Source organism: Manacus vitellinus, unplaced genomic scaffold, assembly GCF_001715985.3.
Source record: "Manacus vitellinus isolate BGI_N305 unplaced genomic scaffold, ASM171598v3 scaffold_56_pilon, whole genome shotgun sequence".
NCBI lineage: Eukaryota > Metazoa > Chordata > Aves > Passeriformes > Pipridae > Manacus > Manacus vitellinus.
Genome location: NW_021940660.1, coordinates 1,932,890 through 1,957,371, shown reverse-complemented (window position 1 = coordinate 1,957,371; position 24,482 = coordinate 1,932,890). Strand labels below are relative to the sequence as shown.

General features: G+C 40.0%; 2 protein-coding genes across 2 annotated transcripts in view; one reads left to right on the top strand and one right to left on the bottom strand.

The window, feature by feature from the left end:
• Positions 1-203: 203 nt before the first annotated feature.
• DPH5 (diphthamide biosynthesis 5) lies at positions 204-21,006 on the bottom strand. Its single transcript, XM_018081741.2, has 8 exons — positions 20,966-21,006; positions 20,604-20,765; positions 17,619-17,743; positions 14,394-14,502; positions 4,659-4,779; positions 2,551-2,590; positions 1,376-1,479; positions 204-453 (listed from the first exon to the last, which is right to left on the bottom strand). The coding sequence occupies exons 2-8, from the start codon at positions 20,736-20,738 to the stop codon at positions 230-232; spliced, it is 858 nt and encodes a 285-aa protein (XP_017937230.2). The 5' UTR covers positions 20,739-20,765; positions 20,966-21,006; the 3' UTR covers positions 204-229.
• The window catches only part of LOC103756241, a 46,438-nt gene continuing 42,692 nt past the window's right edge, over positions 20,737-24,482 (top strand). Inside the window, exon 1 of the mRNA XM_029963225.1 lies at positions 20,737-21,511. Coding sequence (XP_029819085.1) covers positions 20,737-21,511 — 775 coding nt within the window. The remainder of the gene's footprint in view (positions 21,512-24,482) is intronic.

Sequence of the window (24,482 nt, the reverse complement as noted above, 5' to 3'; positions counted from 1 at the left end):
CCCTTGATCACAAGTGATGCTGATGTGTTTAAAACTTTCTGGAGGGTCTACATGGTAGAAGCATATACTTGCAGCCTCGGGTGAAAGCAGGTCCATGTTCCTACAGTGCTGTCTTCTGAAGCAATATGCAGTGTAACTGCCGTTAGGTAAGTCTTAAATATTCACAGGAATAGCTTTATGCTGTTAGGAAATTAAAGACGGAATAAAAATGTAAATGCCTTATTTTTATTTAAGTGGTCCTTTGACATGCATTATTTTCAAAACTGGAACTATCTACAGAGAAGAGCTTAAGCATCTCTAATTCCAGAGGATGCATAGTGCCTGTAACAATTAAAGAATGTAGTGGACCACCCAATTCCACGCTGGACATCTGCTGTAGTGTGCCTGCTGCAATCTTCTCATCTGGAGCACCCACACGAGCAAGGCCAACACAAACTGTGTTTTCAGTAGTTTCTGTAAGAAAGAAGATTAAATGCTTAATTTATTGACTAATGATCCCATCATAAAGGAAAAAAGTACTCAAAGTGCTTAAACCTTAACACTGCTTTCTTAAACCTTCCATTATTAAATTATTGGAGTGGCTCAGAAAGAAGATTATTCTTCAAAGAAAATAAAGCTGTATCTTAAAGATGTTGATAAGGAGGAATGGGAAGGCAGCAGAAGCAGAATATGTAATTCTTTCACGAACTGTATTCACTTTTGGGAAATGGCTGCTTCTGATTATTCTATATAAGGGATAAAAGGAAAAGATTTTCATTTTAACACTATTGAAGGAATAAACTTCTAAAAAGAGGAATAGAGCTAGGTGAATTTTTATTAGAAAAAATTTTATGTGACACAACTGAGTCATCTTTATAGCTGCTGTGAGTTTACCCTTGGTTTCAATAAACATGTTTCACAGTTTGCTCTTGACTACTGTTAAGAATTCAAGGTCAAAATCACAGTTCTGCATCCTTAGATTACCCTAGATTTATGCTGGTATTCATGTAGAGCAGAGCATGACCAGTCTAAGTAAAAGGTAGCAGAGATTTTTTTGAAGCTTGACTGATCAAAAATGCTCCAAATCCTTCCACCTCGTGCAACGCGAATGGATCAAAGAGCTCATAGTTCCAGAGGGATAGAAACAGTCTGTGGTTTCCAAACTGAGGCTTTGACTAAACCTCCAGGAGCCACTTTTGCACCTTCATCTGTGCTCACCAAGCTGTGCCGTGTTCAAGCTCAGCTAAATCCATCTTGACTAAGATTTAAAGCAGCCTAAATCCATTCCAGAGCAAGAGAATGCCAAGAGTAAGAGGAAGGGAGTGGAGCCCAGAAACTCATCGAGGGGTGTGACTGGAGAGGGGTAGTAGCAGACAAAACCATTGCAGTCATATACCTGTTTTTTCTCCTTGGAGCCTCCTGTTTTGAATAATGGCAAGAAGCTGCTCTGCAGCTTGATTCACACTCATGTAGCGCGGTGGCTCATAAATCTTTCTTCCTCTGCCGTGAAGGGAAAGTAGAGAAATTTCACATATAACACATTTCATTATCCCCAGCATTCTTGCAACTTATTTCAAGAGGCCTCTAGACAGCAAATTGAACATAAACAGGCCCAGGCTCTCAGGCTGGGCCTTTTAGACAAGAGTGGAGTTTTTAAGTGAGACAGAAGTCTGTTGTGCTCTCGCCACACCTGTGAAGCAGCTGGGCCTCCAGCTGGCACATCATTTGAGTCCTAAAAGCAAATTCAGCTGCTAGAAGCAATACGCAGGTTTTGCAGCTACTCCCAAAAGATGCATTAGGCTTAAATTCAAGGGCAAACGACTGTTTTTCTGTCAAATGCCCTGCAGACAGATGATTACAGACTAGAAATATATTCTTAAATGAAATGCTGCTTTCCTTGCCAACTGTGGACTCAGTCAAACAGATTTTATTTTGAACTCCAGAATAAACAAACCTCAATGATACTGTGAGACTTCATAAACGTTAATTTAGACCAGTTACAGCATGTGTATAAAGGAACCGTTTATATTCACCACTGTCAAAACACACAGATTGCAGAGAGATGAATAAGATGTGGTAAGAGCTTTTTGAATACAGTTAAGCGAACTTAAGAGCATTTTCTATATATTGCTTATTTAACTGTTTAAAAAGGTTGGTACATATTCTGTGTTTCACACTGTTTCTAGCCAGTGTACAGAAGAATAAATTTAGAACACTGTTTCAGATATTAATCTGTTTCAGGAGGTGACAGTAGAGGAATAACACTTCATTCACCAAGCAGAAAGCCTACCCCATTCTGACCTAGTGCTTCTCACAGCAACAGTTACAAAAAAGATTATGCCCTGCTGCAACTCCATTCAGTTACTGTAAATAAAGCCAGGTCCTATTGCAGTGAACAAAAGAGTTCCACTCCTTGTAAGAAACAAAAGACAGCAGCCACTGAGGAGCACAAGAGGAGAAGGCAGGTAAGTTCAGTATTAGACCATGGGCAAAGAACCTTTGTTCCTTGTACAAAAAAAACCTTTGTAAGTGCACTGTGTGTTTCTGTATATTTTCAAAATGGTGACTCACTTCATGAGGTTCTCCAGAGACTGCTCCTTCACTTTAATATCTGTAGAACAAAACAGATATTAAAACACAGGTTGCCCACAAACTGCCCACTTAGTTTTCTATGTAAGTAAAAACTTAATTAACGGTTTCTATAAAATTTATAACAAAATTTTATCTATTACAGGAAAAATTGTACTGTTACATGTGTTAATTAATCAGAAAGTATTGTGACGTTATGTGTGCGATTTTACCCAAGACAGGGAAAGTTTCACAGATTTCAGAGCAACATAGCTGAATAAAAAGACAGCTAAGTATACAAATAGCAGGCATATTTACCATGGGATAGCTAAATACCAGCACATTTGGGCATACCAGGGTATTGAGGCTACTCCTAAATCATGAGCACTTGGTGGTCACCAAAGGTAAAAGAGTATGACTGACCGACAGTGATTACATCACTGGCCTGCAGGAACCTGACTTTCGTTAGCACTTCCTTCCTGTCCCAATCAAAATTTAGAACAATCTCCTGTTATGGGGGAAAAAAAGGCTTGTGCAAAACTGAAATAGAAGGAGTGAGGGAGGTAAGACTCTGCACAGATGCAGTTTTATGAAACTAATTGACCATAATTTCTCCAAGAGGAATTCAAATGTTACCTGTATTCAAATGTCCCCCAAAAATTATCATTTTTGATAATTTTGAAAGCTGGATACATTTTTAACCTTGGATTTTTAAAAAGTATTGCTTAATTATATCATTAACTTATAAACCAAAGTGACAGTGCAAAGCTGCAAGACTGAAAGTGCCCAGTTTACCAAATTGCATATATGTCCATGAAGTCACTTTGAATTCGGAAGTTTATCAGCACTAACCTTTTTAACATCACATTTGCTTATACAGTAATCCAGTCAGTTGGATAAACACAATACAAAGACCAAAATGACCAAGGGAATGATTAGTTTGGAAATGGGTAGTTTTCAGCTGTAAGTAACGAGATGCAGCTACCACAATAATCCCTGAAATGTGAGATTTATAATGCGATTTTATGGTTTCCAAATTTTTACTCTCTTGCTACTATGTAAAAAAATTTAAAAGGGACACCATAGAAATTATTATACAAAATATCTAAAGAATACTTTGTTTCAACATACTGTAGCTGTAATAATCCTTGTCTGAAGCACTTGTCAGCTCATCCTTCTTTAAAACAAATTACGAGAATTCTGATTTTTAGCCAATTTTGAAAACAAACAACTTTCAAGGCATTGGAAAGTCTGATGTGCAGTGATGCATACACATTTAAAATTGTTTCCTGCTCAGGATCCTCCAATTACCACAGACTTTATTTTTACTTAAGATATTAATTTATTTAGCCCTGAATGATCCCAGCTGTGTCTAAACTACGATACAGAGAGATATATAACCATATATACAAATAATGCAGGTGCCTTATATTTTATATGCTGGGAGTTGCATAATCCTGAAGGAGTTACTTATAGTAGAGTTTCTCATAAAGTGGCTGTCAGCTGAGGGCTGTTGGGTAGGATAAAGATCAGAGAGCACCGTGGGAGAGCCTGGGACAGTGATGGGGTGGGAGCAGGGTTCCATTTCAGCTCCATGATAGCAAGGATTTTTTAAGCACTGAAGCTTCTCACATGACAACTGCCTTTGGCCAAAAGACCCTTAGATAACTTAGGAAAAAGAATATCACCTTACAAAATACAAACGTGGTTAAAAGTATGATTTAGCTCCCCAGAAAGTTTAAGTGTGTTGACTTAATTAAGTCAACAAAAGATGGCTGCTAGTCACTGCAATCTGCTTGGGATGCTGAGCCAGATCTAGCTCAAAATCTTAGTGAACTTAAGAGCAAAAATGGACCTTCTGCTCCTATTTGACTTCTACAAAGGCATCAGTAGGGATTTTCTGAGAAGGAATTACAAAATTCCTGGCTGCTGTAGCATGAACAACGGCAAATTGACTCTAAGGACCCATGCACTAACACTCCAGTTTTTTGTGTTATTTTCAGAGATACATGTTAGCTGAGAACATGTTGAATCACAGACAGCATCCCGTGCCTGTCACTGCTGCCTCTGAGTGCTGCGTTGGTAATTAAGGAGCCCGGGTAGCTGCTCACCAAGTAAGCACAGGGTGTGCATTCCACTCCGCCTGTTCTTCTCGATCTTGTCAAAAAAGCTTTCTGGCTTCCACATATCTGTCCAGAACACTATAGAAACTGTCTCTCCAAAACTGTACAACTGTAAAACAAAGCAAATGCAGCAACATGTATATGCAATAAGAAAAAATTAGGAGCATGCAATAATGTTAAAGAACAAGTAATGAACTACCTGTAAAGTTTTTACCTATCTCTGCATTCACCTTTCCAATGTATATTAAACAACTTCCAATATACCTTCTATTCTTTGTTACTTAATTTTGAAGTCCTTTTAAAGGCACAAACTTTGTAAGATTAGCACAGAAAGTATTACTTTTTATTTCTTATTTTGCTTAAGGCTAGGCAACTTCGAATAATGCCATAATACAATGTATTGATACTACTGATACAGTAGTATTTAATTTAAAATGACACTTTCCTGCAGATGAAAGCTCTGTCATGCAAAAGAAGCTACAGTCTAAGGAGACAGTGGATGTGAAGATCTGAAGAAAGGACAGATTGCACATGAAGCAAAGAGGTGCAACATTGTTTATGCACATATGGTAAGAAGAATATTGTTGGCAGATTGTATGTCGAGCATACTCACTGATTCTGTTCTCAGTCTTAACACATTTATTACTGTCAGTCCCTAATCTCAGTGAAGACATTTGAAGCAGTAGTCTTGCCAATCACCTCTGGTGATGCAAAAGTGAAAGTCATATGTAACCTAAGGCAATATTTGGCTTCAAAGTCTTTGTAATCAAGCTGAAAAAGGGCAAAACCATGTATCAATTTTGGTCAATTCAGCTCCGGAACAGGGCCGTCCCAGATGGATTTTTACAGCTTGCCAATGTTCTGTCTGCTCAAGCCCACCAGAGAAACAACAGCTATATGGTCTACCCTTCCCACTTCCTCTGGACTCCTGGAAGGAAAAGATGCTTTTCCATGCCCACTACAAGAGAGACGGTGTGTGCTGTTGGCAGAGGACCCTGTGTAGAAGCAGCTCTGGCAGCCCTGTGCCATTTGGGGATTTCCCTATACAGACTTATTTTACTGTGGCATTAGGTTGTGGTTTTAACTCCTTTATGCTGGCAGAACAGAACTTGAATCAAAGCAGAAACATGTTTGTTTTCAAGGGACCGAAAGCTCAAATTTTAACCATTCATGCTGATAGAAACAGAGTTTATTCAAACATTCCTGGAATACTACTGAAAACGTTTCCTCTTTTAAGTATTTCATTCTAGTGCGAGGACAAGAACACACAGTGTACATTTCACAACCTAAAGGTTCTTCCAGTAAAGTAAATACAGGTTGAACCAAATGAATTGCTCCTGATGTAACTTGTTAACTATTTCAAGATTGTGTTCTAGAAAATTAAAAAACCCCCCCATACTATGCTTTGCCTATTTTCCATGTGGCTGCCTAGAACTCTTTCCCATTTTGTACCAAATCTGAAGAAAAACTATACAAGAAGTTCCTCACCTTCACTGTTAGAACATCTGGGAGCAAGATACCTTTATTCTCATTGGTAGTATCCCTGCAATCTTCCACAACTGCTGAAATGTCCAGTACCAACCCAACTAACTGCTTCCCATCTGCCACCTGAAAGCCACTGCAGTCGTTTCCCAAAAGCAGCAGTCCTTGTTCAGGACAGAAAGTGGCCTCAATTAACCTTAAATCTTATCTTGTCCCTTTGGCATTTCAATAACCTAAAGGAGACAAACTTCCACCTCTGCCTTTGAGCGAAGAAAAGGATGGGCAGAAGTGGGCAAAATGTTACTATCTGATAGGTATTTTGTTGGAAATCAGAACTGCTAAACCACTCTGCCACATATTAAGAACAAGTTGGGCATTCAACTTCATACCCTACAGTGCTTGTTCCAATTGTTATCGTTCTCTTTTTCCATTATTCATTACAAAGATTCTCCATCCTTTTTGCCAACAAGAAGTTAAGCAAGTTATTCTTTTTGTGCAAGCCCTGCCAGTCAGTCACTGAATCTCTCCTTTGTTTACCAGGTTTTGCATTAAAACTAAAGTCTGAATGTCAAAAAAGAATAAAATGTTTTTCTCAGAAATGGCCTGTCTACTCAGTAGAAATAACTTCAGAATACCTTCATGAAGTATTGATATCATAGAAAACTGTACTTACAGTCTCACAAAAATACACCTGTTTTCTCAGCACGTGGAAGTACAGAAGTAGCTTCTACAACAATAAGATGAAATGGGACATATTTTATTAACCTCCTAGAAATGCCTTTGCAGCTTATACCCCTGTACTAACTAACCTTGTGAAGAACAGATTTCCTAGCATTAATGCACACATATTTTTACTTTAATTTAAAGAGGGAGAAATACTGCTTTGGAAACTTTCTGGTACAGCATCAGTCGGAATGCTGTGGAACTGAAGCAGTAAGTGGATACCTCTATTGTGCTTGACTATGTGTAACCAATTACCTTACAAACACTTCTACAGACACAAACCACTATTTCTTTGATCTCTGCAGATGTGTGACATTATGCAAACATAGGAACTGCTCTTCCACCAGGGCAAGCCTGCATTAAAGGAACAACACATGACTGTCAGAACTTACACCTTTAACACCTTCCCTGTACCTCATGCAGATCAATTTTTTCCTAATATATATTCCTCTGCTGCGTTCTAATTTCTGCCTCTTGAAATCATGTGAAGTATCCGACTTTCAAGAAAAGCCTAGGTGCAGAGAGAGCAATAAATGTCAAAAATTCCACTACTGTTCTAAGGACTCAGCAATTACAGAAGACAGCAGGTCCACTAGAGTCAGAACCCACTGAAATTAAAAAAAAATGTTCTTTCCACAGACCATAAAATGCTAAATAGGGCCCCAAAATTCCAGAAATCACACTTGTCACTGGAATAAAACTGTTCAACATGTTTGTTAACCAAGGTGTATTACAGCACAACTAAGGATTAATGCCATGCTTTGAGATCGTTCAGAAGAAGTTCAATCAGGTGACAAGGAGCTGTGTGTGTTTTCAGTGAAATGATCATGCTGTGCATTTGCTGGCACAGCTTTAAAGGGAGGCAACAGCAAGTGAAGTTTCACAGCTGCCTGTGTGCTGCACTCCACATGAAGCACCTGGCATTTAGGAGTAGGTGATATCTGTTCTGTACAAGCCAAAACATCTCAAGCATCACACTTGCACTAATCATCAGATTTGTTAGAGTGCCTACATTCTGCTCAGGCACAGAAGTGCCAGAATTTCAAAGGGGCTCAATGAGATGGTTGAACAGATATTTTGTGCTCTCAGCTTGGAAACTAACCTTCTTACCTTCTCCCCAGTGCTCAAAAACATCACAGAAAAATTTCAAAAGGTCATTTTGAAAGACCTCAGTCTTTGGAAATACCTCTCCCCCGCCCCACACCCCAAGAAGTAACTGGCTTAAGCAAAGGTTTGTGCACTTAAATTTTGCAACACAATAGCTGAAAGTCGGGAAAGGAAGCCAGAACTCCACTCTGAGGCAATGCCTTGCTATTAGAGTTTTCTGCCTCACAAAATAGTGCAGAAAACTGTGCTTCAACTCAGGGTTACATCACCTCAGACCAAGCTATAACTTCCTATTTTATTTACACATGTAACATGAAAGAATGATTGACAACTTTTGGTACTTAGGTGCTTGTTTTCAGTTGGTATTTTAACCCTTATGTTATTGATGTTTCTTATTTTACTTCTTGTTTATATAAGCAGAAATGACTAAAAATCGAGAGGCCAAAATAAACTATGAGAGAAAAAGTGCTGTACCGTGATTTCACCTTGGAGAGCCTGTGTGCAAGTGAAATTTCAGTGAAAACTACTGAGCAACTTTGTTAAAGGCCAGTCTGAATGACATCAGACACCTGAAACTGTCCAGATCAACCATCCTCACTTAAAATGTGGCTAATCACCACAAAATCACCACAAAAATTTAGGGCATAAAAAGAAGGAACAAGGCTGAGACTAAATAGGGAAATTGAAAAAGGAAGATCTCCCATCCCATCTAAAAAGTACTAAAGCAAGCAGGAGAGAAGATGCAAAATAATATTAAAGGGCAGTAGGGCAACAGCTGCAGAGAAACCAAGAAGTAAACATTTCAAAATACAGACATTTATTTTTACAATATCTTTCCCAGAATTATTGCTGTATCAGCTGCAATAATGACAAAGCAATTTTTCACTTATGAGCCAACCTCCTTTCCTACAATTTCAAACAGCTTCAGAACTGGTTATGTGGCAGGAGAAGGTAAAATGAGTCATTGCATTTTTCAGACCTGCTACCTGTAATACACAACCAAGTACCTGAAACCCCATAGCACTGATGTGCTACTTAGCTGTGTTCTGTGAGGTGGTTGCAGGTTACACTGCAGATAGTTCTCACAGATGAGTTCTCTCTGAAGACTCTTCACAGCCTGATCACATCCCACTGACAGGAACTAAGAGGCTTTTTCTCCCAAGACTACTCATTGGAATTTGGAGACTGCAGAGCACCTTGCACTATCCCAGGTTACTTCCTAATAAATCCCAATGAATATACACAGAAAAGCTAAGACACGTTTTCTTTATCTTTCTCATAAGAATTCTGACGTGATGCTGTGCAGTGTTCATCCTCAGAAAAGCGGAAACTTAAAAGTCAGATTTTTTCCCTTTATCCTCTCTAACCTGTTAACAACTCTCTAGACCACATACATCAGATTAAAGGGCTTCTACTGTTCTTTATATTATATATTTTTGCCAGATAGCAGCTTAGGCAGTAGTACAATCATTAACAAAGAGGTAGCAAGAATCAGTCAACCTTTGTTTTTGCCTGGAATTGAAACAACCACAAGCCTAGCTCTAGGTCTTTACACTACCTTATTTAGTAGCACAGACATTTAGCAACTTCAAATGCCTCTCATGAGAACCTTCACATGAAATGGAAAGGTTTTGCCATTCACACATATGTGGCTATAACTCCTTTTTGTACTGCAGGCCAACAAATTGGCTCAGCTGTCCCAAAAACCTCCAGTCCCCTTAGTACATGCCAGAGAGAAAGGAACTGTGAAGAAAAGACATTTGGCTGAGGGAATCCCACTCCACATGATTGCAGTCTTCAGAAGGCAGCTGAGAAAATCACATAAAAGCAGCTGAAGGAAAGAGCACATTTTTCTATGGCTGCCTCTTGTATCTGTGCTTAGGAAATAGCCACTCCACAAGCAGAATAAAATTCAGCTATGAAAATACTCAAACTCCACAAGCAAACTTGAATAGGAGATTTTCCCTCCAAGGTAATGTCACCTTATCTTTAATAACCTTCTAAGACTCTTTCCAGTAATATCAAACAATGTTTCCTTCCCACCCTGGTGACTTAGGTTACTAATATGAAATAAAGATAGCTAAAAGAAAAATACCACAAACTGTTCTGATTAAATGGATTTTTCTGGGTCATGCCTGTTGGTGACAAATGGCACTAAGTTGGACAGCAATTGTGAGTAATGAAGTGGTGTGACTAGCACTGATTTAACCTTTAATTGGCTTGAGAAAATGCCAACTTCTAAAATGCTCAGAAGCTGGTAGTAATTGAGAAAACCAAGTAGTGATGGAAAACAGTTTAACTGTCAGTGAATAAAAACCTTTTCATGTAATGTCCCTCCTATTGGAGCAAAGAGTGTTTTTGAAGATTAGGGCACAGAGGTTCCACTCCTGCAGCTACTACAGGTTTTCTATTTGACTACAAGCACAGTGATTTATAATAGCATCCTTCAGCTTCCTTATCTTTAAGTAATATTTTTCAACTTGACACTAAAAATGTACTCATCTGTTCAGTAAAAGCTCAAAAATAACATAGTAAGCATTGCTTTTGCATAAGCGATCACCTGGTAGCAAAAAGACTATTTTCTATTTTATAACTGTAATTGTCTTACAAGAACTAACTGGACTGCAAACAAAAAAAATCAAGATGAGTCACTGAAAGAAGCAAGGGAACATGCAGATGTTTGTTCTGAAGCTATTCAGGTGGAAAGTGGGTACATCTCAAAAGAAAGGCAGGTCTCTGCCGTAACATGTTTTTTTTCCTAGCTGCCCTACCAAAATATAAAGCAAATGCTTTCAAAATGAGCAACACCACTCAGAAATGAGTCTCTTTTTAGTCTTTTATCTCATCCCTGTCTTGCCTCCAGCTTTCCACTTTAGTTCTAAATCCTCCTTTTTTATGTTAATGCCATTATCTCAGCTATTTTGAGTTGCATCATTCCTTCACTTGCACCACAGGTCAGTATGATGCAGAATCTTCCTCATGTGTTTGATAATCCATACTTCTACCTCAAAGATATATTACCAGAATTGGGTCAGAGAGAATTCTGTCCTGAAAGCATCATTTTGGCCAGTTACCTTCCCAAACTAACCCAGATATCATGCAGGTTAGGAAGAAATAAAAAATGTGTAAATTAGAGATCCTTGGTTTTCTGCCTCTTTATTCTAGGGCTAAAAGCCTTAGCAATCAGCCTATTCCAAAAAACTGAGTGTGGGTACAGGTAAAGCCTTGGAAGTCAGGCTAGCTCAGCCTCTGTTCTCAGTTGCAGTGCTGAACCCTAGTCAGACAGAGCCAAGGCAATGTCTTGCTCATGGGGTAGCTGAGCAGGGATAGAGCAGAGCTAAGCCTCTTACCTAAAACACTAAGCTTTCCAAAGCTACGGAACTACTGTGAAGCTGCTGATGAGAAGAGCTGGCCTGTCTCACTTGTTACCTGCCACTAGAAGTGCTCTCTGAGAATTTTGGCCTTCCCTCGAGGATGTCCCCTCTCCCTGACTTCCCTGGCAGTGTGTACACATACCAAAGTGCCTGACTGTCTTCACTAATGGTGTTTCCCCACTTCAAGAGGAGTCCGAGAGATAAACGTACCTACGTGTCAGACTCTCAGATAAGAGGGGTGAACCTGCAGAAACATGCAAAGAGGCACTGACACATGGCCGCTCTTCCTGGCTTCTCCCCCCCAACTGTATTCATTTGTTTTTGAGGGAAAATATGTTCTTCAGCCTTGGAAAAAAAATCTGGCACAGTGAAGCACAGCAAATCACAGAGCCTTATGCACAGCCAGACTAATACTTTGCTCAGTTATACTATCCCCTGCTTTCAATAGCTACACCTCATTGCATCAATCTGTAAGAACTTCCAGTAAGTTCAAAAAGTTTAATTTTCAAAACCAAAACCCCATTCTTTTCTTTTTACAATCTTCAGTCTTCCAAAACAACTGCACTAATTCTGTTAAATAGGCAAGATAGTAAAAACAAAGTATTTGAAAGTCTTTACAATCTATGAATTGAAGGTAACAAACCATCACTAATGCTCTACTGACTTCAGTAACTCGCTACTGTACAGAAGTGCACAACTACAACTACAGAATGCTGTTGGCTGTACAGAGACATTGCTCTGATGACAAGAGCCATGTTCTTGTCTGAACAGACTGCGCTGTAGCTGCACTTACTGAGGGCCTAATCAGCAGTTACAGCTCACTACGCACATGGCTCTCAGAACAGTGTATAAAGGTGTTTCCTGTTTTTCTCGGCTAAGAAAGAGGGTTTGAATCACAATCAAAGCAAGAAAAAAAAGCCAAGCCTTTTCTGTGGTAAAGCAAAAGAGGAATCCCTCCTATAGTTGACAGCAACTTTGCAATTTGAGACACAATAACTCCAAAACTAAACTGATGGTAGGAGACAGCCATGAATGTAAAGACTGTTGAAAGAAATTATAAACTTTTACCACAACTCTAAATCACAGGCTGCTCTTTTGTAAGATACACCTCACTTGCTGTTTGCGCCTGTACCGATAACAAAGGAGCAATGAAGAGTTAAACATATAACTGGTTATCATCTGTCTGGCAATACGATCACTATTTCCTAAATGCTTTATATGACAACAGGAATGAGAAGGCAGCCCCTCCCAAGCCAGAGAGGAAAAGGGGACTAATGCCAGAGTTTAAAAAACAGACCACATTTCCTTCATAGTCTGTTCCCTTCAGCATGGGATAAGGAAATAAAATAGTAAACTAATCTCCAAAACTCTGCATAAGTGAAAAACTTTATGAATTGTTTGTAATATACTCCCAGTTAGTTTTCTGGTCTTTCTTTCAAGGAACCTAGAAATTCTGTACTCTTCCTTCCCATGCCTGGCTGGAGTTGTGGGGGAAGGAAACTTTCAGAAAATTAGGAAAACTCTTTGGGCTTTGCATCTTCCTTCTGAATGAACGTAAGAGAACAGTAAAAAAGACAGTGACCAGTAGAAACTACTTATCAACAGTCAGATAGCAGAAGCAAACTTTCCACTACCATGAAGCCAAAAGGGGAAAGAGAGAGCCCCAGCCCCAACTCCTGTGTTACCCGCCCCAGTAAGTGCAGTCATGCGGCAGCTGCCATCTGTCTCTGCATGTACATTTTAGACACCAAGAAACTTATTTCCTTCCTAAAAGATAATTTTGCCCAAGTCTTGCAGCAGTAGGCAGGTATCACTGAGAAAGGGCTCACAGGAAGAATTATATAGAGTGTGAATGCTATGCTGTGTTCCCTTTAGCATTAGCATTCACCTCTTGGAGCAGGTGTCAATGCACTGTTGTTGAACTGCCAGATCAGACACGGCTCTCAGATTTCTAATCAAAGCCAAAGATAATACTCAACTTATTGCAACAGATTTTCTGCTGTTGGACAGCATTGTTAGTTCAATGGCATTTGGAGTACTGGAGTTTGTCAGGGAAAATTTGATGGTACCAGTTGTTTGCTGAAATTAAAACAAATTTTGTTATTTTATGTACAGCTAGGAAGGAATTCCTCTTTCAGTGATGAAGTTATTGTTCAAACCCTCAGCTCTTGTCTGTAGTACATTTACATTGCTGTGCTTGGTAAAGTGGGAAATTGGTTTGGGTGTTCCCACACACGGGGAATCATTCTGAACCTTGAGAGGGCAGGTCCTATGTTAAAGAAATGAATGAAAACAAGAGGGGGAAACTTCATCTAATTTATATGTGATTAGTTATGATTCATACACTGCCATAACATTTTTCATGCAGGAAAAGTAGTAATGGACCTATACATGTGTAAAAGGAACTATTTTCTTGAGGAACACTAGACCTTTTCTACTTTAGCCATTCAAGATGCACAAAAACTGTAATTTGTTTGACTAGTCCTTGGCTGGGCAAATCCCTCCTCTCTCATCAGATGGGCAGGAGTGGAGATAGATCGAACTTGGAGAGAAATAATGCATCATATACGAGACTTTGGAATTAGTTATGAGTTGAATATATAGACAAGCTTGTGCATCTGTTTCTTTTATGACAAGACCAGCATACTTCTCAACAAGATAACAACCTTATTTAAGAGTAAACTTATCAGGTGACCATGAGTAATACAAGAAAGCCAACATGAGCGAAGTTTTATCTGCAAAATAACCTTAAATATCAGGGTCTCCTGGGGCAGAGGAAAGTTAGAAAGCAGAGAACAATAAAAGTGTTACTACTCATTTTCATATGTGCTCATCAAAAGGGACTTTTTCTGACATGTTGCATGCTGAAAAGGAAGTGTTAACAAATTCTGCTACGGATCTTCAAAGCTGAGACTGGAACATGAACTGCCACAGCAGTAAAAGAGCTCACCAATTCTAAGCTTAGCAGTTGGGAAATAATATATATGTATATACAAAGTGTGCATATATATAATATATGCATATACAAAAATGTTACCTGTAAACCACAGCAGCCCACTGCATTCATTATTGAAGCATTATGAATGACCTTGTAAGGAATCCCCAATTTTACTGCACGTAGTACTAAATCACTGTGTGTTGTGGCCCTGTGTTAAGAAAAGAAAGGAATTAAAGATTGAAAAGATGGAAGTTACCAAGTGTTACTAGCATAATAGTTTGTTTTGAAAGTGAAATTAAACCCTTCACAACAAGGGCAATGCAGAGGAGACAAAATGGTGACAATATCCTGACCAATTGTTACAGGAAAGTAAAAACTCCAGTAAGGTTTCCATATGTCATCTTCCCTAGCTGAAATCACAGGCATCTTCAGTATATTACAGTTCTTTGCAGCTTTCTGGCATCATTAAAACTGTAACACGAATACAACTGTTACTTTATAAAGTAGCTTTGGCAAGTACTTGAAAAGGAAAGCTCCATTTATCCTTTGTCTTCTGCAGGTATCTGTGGAACATGTGTTGAACTGTAAAGGTCAATTCTATTTGGCACAGACTTCCACAAAACTCCAGTACTGCACAGCCGGGCCCTCTCCCATCTGCACCAGCACGTGCCAGGAAAGCAACTCAGTCAGACAAGAACTCCGAATGCACAGGGGTGAACTGCAGGCACTACTTAGAAAAAACATCCTTAGACTAAATCACCTTTCATAATATTTAACTCAAATTAACAATGCCTAAATCTGAGTGATCAAGTTTAATCTGAAATAATTAAGAAAATTCTAGTTAAGTTTCAGACTGAGCTAAATTTGGCTCCAGGTCTAAGACTCAATAAACACCTTGCAGTGAGTGACTACTGCAAAAATCACTGGGCTTATAGTTATGCAATTGAGATTAGAGCCCTTCTAAAATGATAAGTGCATAGAGATCAAACAAATCCTTGAATTGCAACGATGTTTACATGTGTATTTGCTCTCATGCATGCTTATATCATTCCCAAGATGTACCACAAATTTCTGTGTGGCGGTTCCAAAGAAGGAAGGAAAGGAAGAAATAGCATATGCCCATCAGAACAATGAACTAGGAAAACTGCTTTCACCCTGGCCTTGTGCAGTTACCCTCACAGAATTCCCCTGAACTTAGTCTGATAATTTTGACCCTGTGTGTCTGACCAGCACCAGTCAGCAGGTGCTCCAGACTGGAGCACAAATATGGCAGCAGCTGGCAAGGTTGTAAAGATCAATAATTTTAAAAGAAAAATCAATTCACTGAAAGAAAAAAAAATGAGTAATCTGAATTTGGTAAGTCTGAGGCCCTTATACAAATAGGCTCCCAGACCTGGGAGAATGCAGAAAAGTGATCTGAACCAAACACTTTAGTTAGTAAACAAACATTGCTCCTGACTTCCATAAGCAAAGGTGATTTAAGAATGTCTGATCTAAGAGAAGAAGTTTTACAGCCTTATGTTATTCCCTTCCCATGCAAAGGGCGAGGAGCACTGCAGGATTTTGTGGTTATGCTAATACTGACCAAGGGATCAGCTGGCTTTATTCACTAAAATTTGCTCCAGCCACTATTTTTTCCCAGTAGATCTATCTATAATGACTGTAGCTAAAAGCAGAAGTGCCCTCATGAGCACTCAGCTAATGCCAGCAAAGGCTTCACAGAGTCAGACCTCTGTACCCAAAACTATAGTATTATTTTCTGTCACTGATACAGATTTTAAGTTTTATGGATAGTAATAATACAAATATTAACACCAGCTTAGTGTGGTGGGCTTTCCACTGTTCCACAGAAATTGCCAGGTTCCTGCAAGCACATCCAGAGCTGTTACCACACACGCAGATAAAAACTTGCAGTGAACACAGTGAGGAGGATGAGGGGGCACAGCTTGCTTTATTGCTTTAGCCATTAACCACCACCACTTGAGATTTCCTAAGGCTGCCAAGTACTCTTCTTACCTGCAAAGAGACTGGAAACTCTATGATCAGCTGCAGTCACATGACTTTTATCATCCTTTCCTCCCCTGTGGCTTCTCTTAGGACAGAAACCTTCAGTACTCTTTCCTAGTAACCTCACAAACCCCTAAATCCTTAGGGCTCTATGTGGGCACAGGAGCAGTTCTAGCTGCACTATTAAAAGCTAAGAACATAAACCTTTAGAGAGAAGCAACTCACTCAAAAAAAGGTAGTTTTCTACAAGTATGTAGTTCATTAACCAGAACTGAAGTATTTTGACACTGAAACTATTGATAACTGAGACAGCTCAAAATACTGCTTACAAGGGTACAGGTAATGTAGCTCTACACTCTACATGAATCCTAATTTCAGTGTAAACATGCACTGCAAGTATAATTAATATTTCTGAAATACAGGATCATCTGCCCATAATAACTAGCTTAATATAATATTCTCTTGCCAATTCCCTTCAACCTGTATTTACATAAATTATCTGCTTTTGACAGATGTGCACACCGCTCCTCTTTTTCATAAACTCTCTATTTTTTCACTCACAAATAAGGTGCTTAGTGATTTGATTTTTCCTGTGCCCCTTAACACTGTGGTATAAATCTTGAATCACCAGCTGGAAACTAAAAGCTCTTCTGTATGGCTTGACAACACAGATTGATGATGCCTGACCAAAGAGACAGAAGGAGATCCTTCTGGTGATAGAAAAAGACTATACTTCCCAGCAGGAATAAAAAGTGGAAACAAAAGGCTTAATAGACCAACATGAGAAGACATGTATAACGACATAAGTGATTTAAAAAACTGGCCTATATCAAAGCAGAACCACTGTACAACCAATAATCTGTATTCATTCTAAAACAACTGAGCATAAAAGCTGCAATTTATAAGTACAAACAGAAACTAAAAGAATACTCCTCCAAAACAGCACATTTCTTAATTATGGGATATCCTAAAATTTCTTCTGTTAGCAAACAAAACATGAAACAAAATATTAATTGTAAATTAATAGAGAATAAAATTATAATGAATGAAATTATAAGTGTGTGCTGAAGGAAAGATTCATGTATCCACATTCCTATCTATAAGAAACATCTGGGCAAGAAAACTCCAAAGCAAGATAAAGTGTAGGCAACTGCATGTATATTTGCAATACAATAAAGGGTATGCAGACATAAAAAAGTGCTTCTGGTCTGAAAATCAGCTTCTTCATAAAGAATTACAGTTACGGAGTTGGCTTCTTCCTATTGAAAAAAAGAGTTATCAAGCTAGAGCAATAATTCAAAAGTTGCTTTATCTTACCCAAAAGGATCCCCAACTACAAGAAAAGCGACATCACAAACATCAGCTTCTTTTAAAAGGGTATCTGCTTCTTGCTCCACCATTTCTCGGTCGGCCAAAATCAATTCTTTCCCATAAAACTCTTCCTAGAAATTGAAATTAATATTAAGCATCAGAATCTTACAGTTAGGAGTGGTTTTGTATCTCTCTGGGTGCTCACTCAGGAACACGGATAATGGACACTGGAATAGCTAACTTTAATATTCTCCCCAGTAGTCTGCCCCAGGTCTTGGAGAACCTCACCCCAACTTGGCAGAATGCCTGAGCTTCCCATAAAGCAGCTCCTGAGCTGATAAAAATCAGTCAAACACTTTATTCTGATACTGACTTCTTTTTTTTATGTCTTCTGTGTCAGCTGAGAAGCTGCCCCACAAGTAGCTCAGTCACACCTGCATTCTGAAGGTACCTGGCTGGGCTCTTGGTACAGTTAATTTAACTGGCCGTTGTACTGTCAGGCATCTCCCCTCACAGTCTGAGCCTAACTGCTTAGCTTAGTTATAATTCTGACGTCAAACCAGATACAAACACCACACTAGCTATACCACAACCTGTTTTTTCAGATTTTTCCTTAGAACATTTAAACAAACCACATCTAAGGAATGATTTCATATTAATCCTTCGCCTTCAGAGTTCTCTTTAAGAAATACTTTACCATGTATACAGGTGAAGATGCATTTGCTCATTTCCTTCACTTTTCCTCAGCAGCTCAGTAATCATTGTGTCTCTCTGTATGTTTTAAGTGCCTTTATTTCCCAAATTGACTTCACATATGTAATGAAACTTCAGTTAGTTCTAGAACATATTGTCTGACCACACTGAACGCATCTGTCTCTAAGTCATGTGTCACCGTGCATTTCACATCCTCTTTACATTTTAAGGTATATTTTCCAAGGTAAAGACCAGAAAAGGTGGTTTTGTTCTAAGTAGTATACAGAAAATTTGGGTGGAATTGTGAATATTAACCAATATAAATAAAGAATTGATAAAACTATTAAGTCATTTATGGCCCAGAAAGAAATTTTTATGACTTCTGTGACTGTGCCCACAAAGGACAGTGAATTGATGAGAGAACCATCATACTTGTACAGAAGTGGAGCAGTGCTTCCATAAAAAAATCCATCCCGTAGCCAGAGTACTAGGTATGGGACTCTATAAAGCAAAGCCCTCGGTAACACCACATCCACTTGGGTGGGCTTATCATTGCACCAGGCTGACTATAGTCCAATGCTGTAAACAAATGCACACTACAGAACATATTGGGTGCAGTCCCAGGAGCACACCTTTGTTTGTTTTCATCCAAGGGAATCTATTTGCATGCTTTGAGACTACTCCACAATGCTAATCAAAGCATGCTAATTAGAGAATATATAGAAAGCACCCTCCTGGCAATGTAGACTCACTGGGAGGCCACTGGGTCCACACAGTTCTTTCACCAAACTAAGGGCCAATTTAGATGGTCAACATCAAATAGCTTCAAATACATATTTTAGGCCAACAGGATAAACTAAGCAAGTCATGTCACTTGAATTTTGAGGCCTGATTTTAAAAGCATCAGTATAGAAGGATTTCCAGAAAATTTCTGCAGGAAAGGATATGTTCTTTACTTTTTGAGAGCTTTCCCATAACTTTTCATGCTGCTTAGGAGAGATTGACCTTCAGATCACTAAATAAACCATCCAGCATTGTCACTTGTCTGCAAACTGGGCTGTATTATAAACACTTGGTGATTAATTCCTGTATTTCCTCTTAGGTGGTTTTAGATAAGGTATCTTTTACTTTGTTTTTATTGATCACTTTTTCCTTGGGACTTCAAGGTTTGCAAAAGACTTAAAAGAATAAAAAAACGTAACAAAAGCCCCCAAAAACCAGCAAAATAACCACACCAAAATATTCAACATTTCTCCATTATTCAGTGTTTTATTTTCCGATGGCTAGGAATTCTTTTTTTTTTTTTGAGAGAGAGAAAATGCAAATTTTGTGAAGTAAAAATACCCAAGTAATCTTTTCCATTTAGCAATTTTCCAACTATCAAACAACAAAGAACATTTTGTTTTAACGGACTGACTACAATTTAGATTGCTTCAGTGTACTGAAAAGAAACATAAAAACACACAGCATATCTTCATTCCAAAATACAGCAGATAAACCAGAGACGGCCTCAAATATTCTAGCCTACCTTGTATCCAGAAACCATGTAATGCTGACTACAAGCAAAAACTCTCACATGCTGTATGTATATACAGGTATGCATACAGGTACATTATGGCTATACAGCACCCAAGACCCAAACAGCATCTCTGTACAGTACTGCACAGCTTCCCGGGAGGAGACATCCCTCTTTTGTGGGCAGGTATGGTCTTTTGTTGGTATTATTTTGACATTAAACTTCATCTTTCTGTGACCACCTATGAATCCATCAGAGTTACAATTTGTACATTTGACTACTTTTGTCTTCTGTAAGGTTTGTTTATCTCCATGTTGTTCAACAGCCCATCTCTGACTGAACTGTACCTGTTCTGGGAGTCTCAACCTGGTGAGACAGCTTGGCCCACGTGGAAACATGGAAACGTAAGATAGTCAACTTGTTATTCCCAGCAGGCAAGCCACAACGCCTCAGGCTGATATTGAGGCCCAGGGCTTCAAAACGTGTTTTATTCTGGTATGTCTTTTGGGCTTTTTTTGTTTTAAACAGATCAGACGTTTTTCTAACCACGTTCTCCACGATCTGCACACATTGGGAGAATTTGTGATGAAAACCAGCACAAAGAGTTGAAGGAAGGAACATTTTATTTTTGCTGCAGTCTTCTCGCAAGGTAGCAAAGCAACATCTCCTATAAAACGCAGTGTGTGAAGGTCACGTACCTCTTCCTCCCCGCTGAGCCCCCAGCCCCAGCGCCCGCCTCGCCCCGCGGTCCGAGAGGCCTCGGGCCCCGTGGCCGGACCTACCAGCGCTTCCTTGCCCACCGTGAGCACGGACGTGTAGGCCTCCAGGTACACCCTGCGGCACCGCCTCACCGCCTCCAGCCCCTTCACCGTGATGTCCTTGGCATCGCCCAGGCCCAGCCCGACCAGGTACAGCATGTTCGGGGGGCCGGGCAGAGCCGCCACCTGCCACGGGAGGCAAAGGGAACAGGGATCAGCCGCGGCACTCCATGGCCCGTCGGGACCCGGCCCCATGGGCAGGGGGACGGCCCAGCTCCCACCTCCTCGTGGCCCAGCTCGCCACCTCTCGTATCCCGGCCCCCCACCTTCTCGTATCCGGCCCCCACCTCCTCGTATCCCGGCCCCCACCTCGCACTCCACTCCACCTCCTCGTGTCCCGGCCGCCCCCTCCGCGCTCCCGCCTCCCGCCCGGCTCCCGGCTGTCCGCGGCGCGGGCGCAGGGGCCGCCGGGAGCTGTAGTTCCGCGGCCAATGGCGGCGGCGGGCAGGCCCAGGCCAGAGCCGGCCCCACAGTGCCGCTCGCCAGCGGCCGCAGCATCCCGGTGCTGGGGCTCGGTAAGAGTGGCGGCGGGCCCGGCCGAACCCGCCTCCCTGTCAGTGGGCGTTGTGAGCGGGCGGGGGTCACCGCGGGGCCCGGCTGGCCGGCCGACCCGGCAGGTTCGGCGCTGCCTTTGGCCCGCAGCCGGGCTCGCCTCGGGGCAGCCCGGGCTAAGCCTCCTGCCGAGCTGCCCGTGCCGAGCCGGGCAGGCCCGGTGCTCCTCCGAAAGCCCTTTTATTGCCCGGTGGAGCTTCGTGCTCCTGCTGAATGGGACCTGCAAGGCGTGCTGGGACACGGGTGCTGTTCTGCGGGGACAGCAGCCCTCCCCTTCCCTCGCCTGCCCCGGGGCGTTGTGCCGCGGTTTGGTGTTTTGGGTGTGTTTTCTTAGGAGGTTTGGGAGCAGACTTTTCTTTAGTGCAGACTTTCAAGCCGGGGTTAATCTTACTGCACCTGTTGCAGCTGAGAACCAGCATAGGAATCTCGGCTCGTGAGAGACACAGGGCCTGTGCCTTGTGGTTGTCGCAGCACTTGGCCTGTGTGTGTTGAAGAATTAAAATGCTGTTAAACCCTGGCAGTGTATCAGAATCTGGGGTGTGATTATTTTTATTTTTTATTATTATTTCTTTTTCTTATTGTAAACTAAGGTTTGATGACATTATACTGAAACTTCACAGATGTGTGGTTTTGGTTGTTGCTCATGCAAATGTGTATGACATTTTTAATATGTTTTTAGGAGAAAAAAATACGCCTGGAAATATGAAAATGCAAAAGGGAATTAACTTTTTTATAATTTACATTTAATTTTATCATCAGTTGTTTAGTGAGAAATTCTTAAAGAATTCATTTTCTAAAATGTAAACATGGGGAAAAAATGAAAAGTCATTTTAATACTGCATTAGTTGTCTGAATTAACGCTAGTTCAGGAAAGCTATTGCATTTAGTCCTAGGAAAACAAGGCTATGTGCTAACCAGAATACAATCCTGCAATGAGAACTTAGGTATGAAAACATTTGAAATTTGAAAGTTGGGGGTTTTTTCTCTCCCCCCCACCCTCAACAAGCAAAATGTGGTATAAACCCAAGGTTGGCTTGCAGCAGAATGCTCCTTTTAGTTGTATATAGGAATGTCAGGTTTATACTATCCTGAATTACAAATTCATCTAATTAGTGGATTTGCTAATTGTTCAAAAGAGTCAAACTATTAAATTATTGAAGGCCATTTTCCAAGTCAGCATAGGGCCATGTGAGCAGGGGAGAGTTAATAACTAATTCTGTGGTGCCAGAGCCCTGCCCATGCTGTAGCACAGCAGATAAAGAGACTGTGAACTCTCCCAAAACAGGAGCTGTAGCAGAGCACCTGGAAGGTGTGCCACAGAGAGGCAAACATGGACCATACGCACACCAATGACCATTGCACACTTGGCCAGAGCATTCTGGGTTTCTTTGAATAACTGTATTTTTATATAGTTGACATTAATTAATTTTTATGTCTCGTAAGGAGTTAATTTATCTCTTGGTTAAAACCTCCTATTTGGAACAGTATTTGAGCCTCTCTTTCTTTCTCTTCTTAAGACTCTTTCCAGAAGTCTCTTTGATTCATAACATATTCTAAAACATGAATACCCTTCCAAGTTAGTCTTTCATGATGCCATTTTATCATGGGTAAATTCAGTATCCCAGATTTTCCAGTTTTTTGCATAAACATACAAATCAAAGGCACTGGTGTTCTTTGTGATACTGGAGTTAATCAGTCACACAAGTATGGAGCTAAGCTATAAAATAGAATTGCCCTTGTGCTCTTTCTGTCTTTATCCTATGAATGTGAACTGACTTCAGAGCAATTATTTAGGATTTTCATTAGTATGAAGGAAGGCAAAATTAGAGCTGTGGATTTTAGAGTGAATTAAGCCACTTAAGTCAATAGGAGTTGGTCTTTGATTTTAATAGGGCTGGGTTTTTATCCAGAAAGGCTAAGCAGATAAAGCTTGTAATACTTGTTTCGAAGTATCCAAAGTTATTTGAGCTGCACATAACAAAGTCTGAGCAATTCACCATCATCAGCCAAAGATTAAAGAAAGAAAAGAATTTGGAAGTCTGCAAAATGTTGTTAACTGCTTTTACTGTGTGTTTTTGTGCATGCATGTATTCATAAACACGTGGTATGTGTTTACCCAGTCTATGAATTTAATATTTTAGTATCTGTTAATCTTAAGAATACTTGATGCGGCTGTCCCTTACACAATCATTATGTAACGAGCAAAAGGGCCTGTGTTGTTCAAAATTGCTATTTTTTTTTGTTTTGCTGTTTGTTTGTTTGTTTGAGGAGCTGGTTGGTTGGTTCTTTTAACCTGTAACACTTGTTGCCACTTTAGTTGACTTGGGGATTTTTTATAAAATTAAAGAAAACATAAATAGTCTTTTTTAGAGAATGGACTTGGTTCTCTTCTGTCCATTGTTTCAGTATATGCTGAAAGGTGTTTCAGACTATATATACAGAATGGATTTTTTTTTTCTGTTGGAGGTTGTAATATTTCTTAGGTTATGGGAAGAGTAAACTGGCTAGAAGGTAGCCAGGCAGAAAGACTCCTTTGTACTCTGCACGCAAAAGCTGCTGCTCTCTGTCCTATCGCCGTCTTGGTAAGTCCTGAGTTGTCTGTTGTTAGGCCTGAATTCAAACTGCAGTAAATGGATAGTGGCATACAAGAGAATCAAGTTTGAATTTTTCTGACCCAGTTATTTCTGTCAGATATGGCTTTCAAGGAGCTGCTCTTGACTTACAGTGGTGGTGGTGTCACGAGCAGCAGGATTTGATTCCTTGACTTCACCTATCTATTTTTGTCTTGCTGTAGTAACACTTGACATATTGCTTTATATATTCTGCAGATCTTGGAGGATCTTGTAATAGATAGGAATCAAACAGGTCATTTTAAGAAATCCTTATAGATGCTTCAAAACACTGAGAATTTTAGAAAAGAAGGGAGGAAAAAAAGTTCAAGGCTGGCCACCCTCGCATTTGTGGTCAAGCTGTAAGTACCACGATATGCAGCCTAATACAATGGGATCTTTAAGTGGGTGTTCTCACTTCACTATTATTTTCCATGTTAATGATTTATTTTTGTTCCAGGCTTTCTGATTAACTAATGTTTGCAGCGCAGAAACTTGGCTATAAAGTAGAGAAGAATTTTCTTCAAAGAGGATGCATTTTCTGCAAGGCTATTTTCTGCAGGATTTGAAATTTGTTTGGTTGTCATTTCTTATCCCTCTGAACATGCAGACATAATTGTTATATGTTCTCTCAAAGACAGCTTTCATAGATATGTATGTTGCCTCTATTGCTAGATCATCT

Coding starts and splice junctions, on each gene's coding strand:
- DPH5 (XM_018081741.2), bottom strand. CDS start 20,738: ATGCTGTACCTGGTCGGGCTGGGCCTGGGCGATGCCAAGGACATCACG. Junction 2,591..4,658: donor GCACACCCTGTGCTTACTTG/GTGAGCAGCTAC, acceptor TTTGTTCTACAG/ATATTAAAGTGAAGGAGCAG. Junction 454..1,375: donor GCTCCAAGGAGAAAAAACAG/GTATATGACTGC, acceptor TCTTTCTTACAG/AAACTACTGAAAACACAGTT.